At 69.9% G+C, this 7,202-nt stretch overlaps 3 protein-coding genes across 3 annotated transcripts in view; 2 read left to right on the top strand and 1 right to left on the bottom strand.

Annotated features, from left to right (window-relative positions):
* H696_03996 (20S proteasome subunit beta 1) lies at window positions 1–1,381 on the top strand. Its single transcript, XM_009497864.1, has 4 exons — window positions 1–143; window positions 245–447; window positions 564–838; window positions 1,021–1,381. Exons 1-4 carry the CDS (start codon window positions 96–98, stop codon window positions 1,221–1,223), a joined length of 729 nt encoding a protein of 242 aa, XP_009496139.1. The 5' UTR covers window positions 1–95; the 3' UTR covers window positions 1,224–1,381.
* Window positions 1,382–2,266: 885 nt separating this feature from the next.
* On the top strand, window positions 2,267–4,121 carry H696_03995 (hypothetical protein). Its single transcript, XM_009497863.1, has 2 exons — window positions 2,267–2,622; window positions 2,690–4,121. Exons 1-2 carry the CDS (start codon window positions 2,417–2,419, stop codon window positions 4,029–4,031), a joined length of 1,548 nt encoding a protein of 515 aa, XP_009496138.1. The 5' UTR covers window positions 2,267–2,416; the 3' UTR covers window positions 4,032–4,121.
* Window positions 4,122–4,129: 8 nt separating this feature from the next.
* The window catches only part of H696_03994 (hypothetical protein), a 5,665-nt gene continuing 2,592 nt past the window's right edge, over window positions 4,130–7,202 (bottom strand). Inside the window, exons 6-7 of the mRNA XM_009497862.1 lie at window positions 6,071–7,137; window positions 4,130–5,896 (exon numbers count right to left, since the gene is read on the bottom strand). Of these exons, the coding sequence (XP_009496137.1) occupies window positions 4,322–5,896; window positions 6,071–7,137 (2,642 nt within the window). The 3' untranslated portion in view covers window positions 4,130–4,321. The remainder of the gene's footprint in view (window positions 5,897–6,070; window positions 7,138–7,202) is intronic.

Below are 7,202 nucleotides of genomic sequence, written 5' to 3'. Positions count from 1 at the left end.
CCCCGCCCCCCTCTTCCATCCTCTTCCAGACCCCCTCCCCAGCCCTTCGCGTCCTTTCCCGTCCTTGCTCCCCTGCACCCCTGCTCTCCTGAACCATGGTTTTCCACCAGCTTCCGGACTTCGGCCAGGCCGTCAGCCTCGGTGTGCGTCTTGCCCACCTGCCTGTGTGACTTCCGCCCGCCGGACCTACTCACCTCCCTTGCACCTCCGTTGCCCCCCCCCCCCCCCCATGGCCGCGGCGTAGACCACCATCATGGCGGTCAAGTTCAAGGATGGCGTCATCCTGGCGGCCGACTCGCGCACCTCCTCCGGCTCATACATTGTCAACCGTGTGGCCGACAAGCTGACCGAGCTCTACCCGGACTCGATCTACTGCTGCCGGTCCGGCTCGGCCGCCGACACCCAGGCCATCGCCGACATCATTCGCTACTACCTGCAGGTTCATGCGTGCGTTGCCCCGTCGGCGTCTGGGCCCTTCGGCCTTGCCTTGGCCGCCATCCTCCCTTGCGCCCTTCCTTGCCTTTCTCCGGGGCGCGCCTCCTTTCTGACATGCCCCCCAACAGCGCCGAGCATGATGCCCCGCCCCCGGTCGAGATCGCCGCCAACCTCTTCCACAAGGTGTGCTACTCCAACCGCGGGATGCTGTCCGCCGGGCTGATCGTCGCCGGCTGGGACAAGGCTTCGGGCGGTGCGGTGTACAACATCCCCCAGGGTGGCTCGGTTCACCAGCTGGACATCAGCATCGGTGGATCCGGTTCCATCTTCATTTACGGCTATTGCGATGAGTTCTACCGCCCGGACATGTCCAAGGAGGAGTGCCTGGACTTCTGCCGCAAGGGTGCGCCGGCCTCTCTTTCTTTTTCGTTGCCTCCACCTGCCCCCCCCCCCCCTTTCGCCGGGTCCCATGGCGTTTTTTTGGAGCCTGTGCGGTCAGTCCCGGCGGCCGCGTGCTTACTGATTCCTGGCGCATGTTCCCTCCCCCCCCCCGCCCCATCTCCCCGCTCCTGGTCCGATGTCCAGCCGTTGCCCTGGCCATCAGCCGTGATGGGTCTTCTGGCGGTGTCATCCGCACGTGTGTCATCACCGAGGCCGGGGCTGAGCGCGATGTCATTCCTTTCTATGAGGTGAAGATCGGCCCGCCCATGGGTGCCCCGGGCGCCGCGCCGGCCGCCGCTGAGGCCGCCCCCATGCAGACTGACGTCGAGGTCCACAGCGACAACTAAGGCCGCGCATGCACAGGCACAACTTCCCCGCCCGCTGCGCCTTTCTCTTCGCCACATTCTCGCCATCCCGCCCTCCCCTCCCTCGCACGGCCATCCTCCCTTCTTTCGGCTCCAAGAGCATCTCCCCCCCCCCTCCCCCTCCCTCCCCCCCTCTCTCCCCCGCTCGCGCCTCGGGGGTTCATGCGCCGTGTCACGTCGGTTCAGGGGGGAGGGGGGGCAGGGGGAGCCACCGGAGCCAAAGCAAGCCGCCCGCCGAGAAAAGAAAGCACAAGGCAAGGGGAGAATGCCCGCAGACTGCGCGCGAGGGCGCCCCGCGAGCCACCGGGGCGATCCACTTGACTTGTTTGTTTGTTTGTTGCCGAGCTTCAGGCAGTTGTAATATACCCACTCTCCAGAGACGAGGAGCAAGGCACAGCGCAGGGGCCCGGCCTCCGTGCAGCGGAGTCTGGCAGAGAGAGGGCGGCGAGGCCATATATGATGTGCAGCCACACGCGGAGGGGGGCACACACACAATGGCCGACTGCTTGCCCGTGTACGCGCGCGCCGCTAGCAGGCCTGCGCGCCGATGGACATGCCTGCGTGGGATGGACCAAGCTCGGTGGCCGGATTTTTGCCCAGGGTGCAGGGAGTCGCACGTCCGGGCAGGGACAGCGCGCATGTTGGTGGGGGGGACGGCCGGGGAAACGGTTCTCCCGAGGCATCGTCAAAAATGGCTATCGTGTGCGCGTGATCTGCCTGGGCCTGCGGGAGGGATGCCAACGTATTCGGGCGTTGGCGCGCGCCAATCTCGCCTTGAACCGCGCGCCGTCGGCGGACCCCGGCCTCTGTCCTAGCGTCCTGCCCCGGGGCGCGAGGGGGGGAAGGGCGGCGGGCCCCGAGGCGGCCGAAGACAAGAGCCCGGCAATCCCCGGGAGGAGGACCACCAGTCACGATTTATGGCCGGGTATGGCGCCCGGGGCGGCGCCGTCCGGCGCGTCTGGCACTGTCCCCGCCTCGCCCGCTCCCCTCGCTCTACCTCCTGTCTCGCCGCCTCCCCCCCCCCTCTTCCCCCCTCCTCCCTCCCTTTCTCTTGCTACTGTTCCGGCCGCGGTCCTTGGTTAGACACGTCCAGCGCTTGGGGTTCATCGCGGTCTCTACTCTCCCCTCCCCTCCCCCCTCCCTTTCCTCCCCCTCCCCTCCTCCTTCGGCTGACCATGTCCTTCCAGCAGCACCGGTACCAGCACCCGTATGGCGGGGCCGGCCATGGCACCAGCGGCGGGGGAGCCGGGGGCGGTCCGGCCAACCGGTCGGTCCTCAGTAGCCAGCAGCTGGACACCCATGCGCGGTCTTTGCGCAAGGCGACCGACGCCGCGCTCCGGGGCGTTGGCGAGCTGAGCGCCACGCACGAGGGCACCCCCTGGTATGTTGGCATTCGCGGCTCCCTTGAAAGTGGCCCATGGCCTGCCCGCTGACCCGTGCCCTTCCAGGAATGACTTTGCGCGTCACCACACCGGCATCATGAACCACCTCCAGTCTCTCGCGGCCCTGGTGGCCGACCCCAAGACCGCGGCCACGATCCTGGCCCCGCGGCGCATCCCCGCCGAGATGGAGCGCCTGGCCACCATCCCGGAGATGCTGCTACGCACGCGCCCGGTGCCGGAGGCCGAGATGGCGGCCCTGGAGTATGCCGCTCGGGAACGCACGCGCCTCGGCTGGTCCGGGTCGCTTGAGCAGGCACGCGAGCTGGCTCGGCGTGACCCGAGCCTGACCGGGCAGGCCGAAGAGCTGGAGGCGGCCGGACGCCTTGAGGATTTCGTCGAGGCAGCCAGCCGGGCATCCTCCTCCTTCGGCCAACTTCTGGCGGTTCTGCCCCCGGCTGGGGATACGCTCAGCTCGGCCGCCGCCCAAGCGACTGCCCAATCCCTGGGAGCGCTGGCGGCGGTCCCCCACCACCAGGCCGACACCATCGGCTCCTTCCTGCATGTCATTCACTCGGGCATTGATCTTCCCCTGGTGGCCCCGCCGGAGCATCTGGAGCGGGGCCTGGCTCGGTCTGTGGAGGATGTGCGCCAGTGGCTCGGCGCCCCGGGCGATGAGCAACGGGCCGGGGCCCTTGCCCCGCATGTCGCCGTCTGCCAGCGCCAGGCCGGCACGGTGGTCGGCGTGCCGCCCGGAGTGGTCATCGGCCCGCCGCCCAGTCTGCCGACCATTCGCCCGCCCGGGCTGGCCGGGCTCAGTAGTCTGCCTGTCGGTAGCTCGGCTGCGGCCAAGCCGACGGCGCCGGGGCCCAGCGGCCCGGCAGCCACTGTTCGCCGCCCGGCCCCAAAGCCTGCGCCTCCCAGGACTCGGCCAGCTGGAACGGCCGCCGGCGCCGGCGGCAGCAAGAAGCCGGCTCCTGTGGCGACTAAGGCTGCCCCTGGCGGGGGCAAGTCCGCGGCCGGCACCGCCAGCGCTGGCGGGGGGGCCGCCGCTCGACCGGCCCCGAAGGGCAAGGCCAGCACCCCGGCCGGGGATTCGGCCTCCGGAGCCAAGAAGGCCCCGGCCGTTTCCCGGCCCAAGTCCTCGACCGAGGGCGCCAGCAAGACGGCCCGGCCGGCGGCCGGCGGCAAGGCCACCACATCTGCCGGAGCCAAGTCGGCGGCCGGTGGAGCCGGTGCCAGCAAGAAGGCCGCACCTGCCGGGTCGGCCGGCGGTGGGTCGGGCGCCAAGTCGGCAGCCAAGCCCACCGCGGCCAAGCCCGCTCCCAAGCGGAAAGCCGCCACCCCGGGGGCTGGGGAGCCGGCCGCCAAGCGGGCCAACCCCGGCGCCGGCGCCGGTGCCGCCAAGTAGTGCCCCTCTCCCCGCACAATAGATGCCACTCTTTCCCCCTCCCCCCTCGACGACAGGCAGGGCGAGAGCCAGGGAGACAGAGAGGGGAAGACAACAAACAAGGGCAAGGGTGTATTCTCCCGGTGCAGAGAGGGGGGGGGGGGTAGGGGGATGGAGGGAGACGTGCGTGTCTGGACATGCGCATGTGTGGCGGCTGGTGAAGGTCGAGAGCGGGCGAGCGTCTAAGTGTAGATGGGGGCGCGTGAACGCATTTTCTCCCTCCGCCTTCCCCTCCCGGCCCCGCTGCCCCTCTAGACGGCCGAACGGAAGTACGAGTCCACGATGAAGCGCAGGTGGCGGACGATGTAATCCGCCTCGGCCGGGTCCGTCTGGAGGAAGACCACCTGGTCATCGGGCGACAGGGAAGACGCGCCGCCGGGGTAGCGTGAATGCACGCCGTGGTGGTGCGAGAGGTGGGCATCCGCCCCGGGGCCGGCCGCCGGCAGGGGGTTGCCCCCGGCCAGGCTCGGCTCGGCCATGGCTCCGGGCGCCGGCGGGGCGCCCACGCTGCTGGAAAGCCCAGCCGCAAAGGCCAGCCCGGCTGCCGGGCCGATGCCCGGCGACCCGCTGACCGAGCGCGAGCTACTGCTAAAGACGCTGAACAGTCCACTGGCCGGGGCAGCGGCCTGGGGCCCGGGCGAGACCACCGGCACGGCCACCGGGCCAAGCAGGGCCGTTGCCTGTGGGAAGCTCTCTTCCCCGCCCCACCGGGACCCATACCCGAGCAGGCACTTGCGCGGAATGCCCCCGAAGATGGGATGCAGGCCGCCCTCCTGCTGCAGGCTGGGGAGATTCCCATAAAAGTAGAAAGGTAGATCGAAGCTCCGATGGCGGTAAAGCTCGCTCCCACAAACGGCCAGCGAATCGGCGTCGGCCGCATGGGCGGGTGGCTGTGAAGAAAGGAAGTATCCGGACGCGGGCCCGGGCCCGAGCGAGGCCACCGGGGGAGGCTGCGTCGCGGAGGAGGAGGAGGAGGTGGAGGTGGAGGAGGAGGACGAAGCACCGGGCGCGGCGATCTGGCCGGCGCCCGAAGCCGGTGATGCTCCAGGCCGGCTGGCGGAGGGCGGCTGCCCTGGCGAGTCCTGTGTCGACAGGAGCGACGACACGGAGGAGGAGGAGGTCGAGGACAGGGAGGTTGAGGAGGAGGAGGACCGGGAGTTGGCCAACTGCGAATCCCCATCAGCCGAGGCGGGCTGCCCGGTGGCGGTGGTGGTGGTGGAGGTCGCGGCCCCGGGTCGGACATAGGGCAGGGCCGGGCCCGACATCGACATGGCCAGAGTCCGCCGCGAGAGGAAGCGCTCCAGGTAGAATTGGGACAGGTAGGCCGACAGGGTTGCCGATCGGCTGGATAGCCGGACCGAGGAGGTCAGCTCCAGGCCGATGGACGCATCGAGGAGGCCGGTGTAAATGTCCACCGAAAGCCCGGCCGGGGGGGATTCATCGCTCAGCAGGAGCGACGACTCATACAGCCGGAGGGGCAGGAGACTGTCGGCCGAGGGGAGAACCGTGTGGTAGGGCAGGTGCAGCGAGTGGTGGTGATGCGGCAGGAGAAGCTGGCGCTGCAGTGACAGCGGCAGATGCTCGAAGGGGGACGCCTGTGGTGACAGGACATGCGAGTAGTCCAGCAGCGAGGGTTCCGACGTGAGGGCCGCGCTGGCCGGGAGGCTGACCGAGCCGCGGCCACTTGGGTGGTGGGCGGGTGTCGGAAGCGACTCCAGGGGCCCCTGGTCAGCCGCGCGCAGGGGCGGCGACTGGCGGACAATCATGCAGATGTGCCCCGGCCGAAGGAGGAAGCAGGCGATCAGATGCTCGGGCGACAGGGCAACCTGACGAACCGGAGGGGTTAGAGGAGGGAGGGTGTACGGCTGGGAGAGAGGGAGAGAGGGAGAGAGAGAGGGAGAGAGAGAGAGGGAGAGAGAGCGAGAGAGACACTCGGCACGGCGTCCCCGCCACTGGCTCGTGGTGGTGGTGGTGGTGGTGGTGGTGGTGGTGGCACATACCTTCGGGCTGTGCGGGTCCTCCGGGCTGAGGATGAAGCGCAATCCATCGATGGTCAGGGTCCACCGCTCGGCCGGAGACCGGTCCCCGACCATGGGGTTGCCCCGATCATTGCAAATGGATGCCGGGAAGCGGACCCCACTCACCGGGCTGGCAATGTATGTCCCCTGGGGAAGGCGGTCCAGGAAGTAGGGGGCCGCGCTTGAGGGGAGCCCGGCGCCGGCGCCGGCTCCACCGACCCCGGCCCCGGCCGCGCCACCGAGCGGCCCATGTCGAGCACTGATCGGGGCCGGGCCGGAGAAGCAGGCCCCGATGATTGGCTGCGGTGGTGGGGGATGCCCCGCACCCGTGTCACCAGTCGGGGCGGCGGATGCCCAGAGAGACTCGGCCAGGATGGCCAGGCTGGCGATGAAGTTGTACAAGTTTGGCAGGGCCTGCTGCGAGGAGGAGCTGCTCGGGGAGAGGGCGCCGAAAATGCGCTTGGCCGCGCTGTTGGCCACGCGCAAGGCCGAGGACTTGGACCCGCTTGAGCCGGCGGGGTTCCCCGGGCTCGGGCCCGTGGTGCCGGTCGGCAGGGTGACCATGAGTGAGGGCCCGGCGGCAGGCGCCCCGCCGGGTGCGGAATAGCCCCCCGACCCGGGGCCCGCGACCGGTGCTCCATTGACCCCGGCCCCGGGAGGCAGGACCACCGTGACGCTGTCGGGCGAGAGGACCGGCGAGGAGAAGCCGGCCACCGTCGGGGTCGTCAGGGCCCCGGGCGCGCCCACCAAACTGGCCACCTGCATGGGGACCAGCAGGGCGAGCGGCGTGGCGGCCAATGCGCCGATGGTGGGGATTGGTGCCAATGCCCCGAGGGCTTGGTTGATGGATCGCGTGGTGGCCCCATCCTCCGAGTGCAGGAACATGGCCAGGGCCGATGGGGCTGACACCCGGAGAAGCCCGTACGTCCGGTAGGCCGACAGCATGTTGGCCGACAGCAGGGACGAGGCATTGGCCGCCGAGACCAAGGCCGCAAGCTGGTCATCGTGGGGGTGGTTCTCATTGGCCGGGCGGACATAGATGTCGCCGGCTAAATGTGTGTGACGACGGGCGCCATGGGCGGGGGGGGGGGGGGGGGGGGGGGGGGGGGGGGGG

Source organism: Fonticula alba (genome assembly GCF_000388065.1).
Source record: "Fonticula alba strain ATCC 38817 unplaced genomic scaffold supercont2.6, whole genome shotgun sequence".
NCBI classification, from domain to species: domain Eukaryota; order Rotosphaerida; family Fonticulaceae; genus Fonticula; species Fonticula alba.
Note: the sequence above shows the minus strand (reverse complement) of the source record. Positions and strands in the feature narration are given on the sequence as shown.

Coding starts and splice junctions, on each gene's coding strand:
- H696_03995 (XM_009497863.1), top strand. CDS start 2,417: ATGTCCTTCCAGCAGCACCGGTACCAGCACCCGTATGGCGGGGCCGGC. Junction 2,623..2,689: donor ACGCACGAGGGCACCCCCTG/GTATGTTGGCAT, acceptor GTGCCCTTCCAG/GAATGACTTTGCGCGTCACC.
- H696_03996 (XM_009497864.1), top strand. CDS start 96: ATGGTTTTCCACCAGCTTCCGGACTTCGGCCAGGCCGTCAGCCTCGGT. Junction 144..244: donor GCCAGGCCGTCAGCCTCGGT/GTGCGTCTTGCC, acceptor GCCGCGGCGTAG/ACCACCATCATGGCGGTCAA. Junction 839..1,020: donor CCTGGACTTCTGCCGCAAGG/GTGCGCCGGCCT, acceptor TCCGATGTCCAG/CCGTTGCCCTGGCCATCAGC.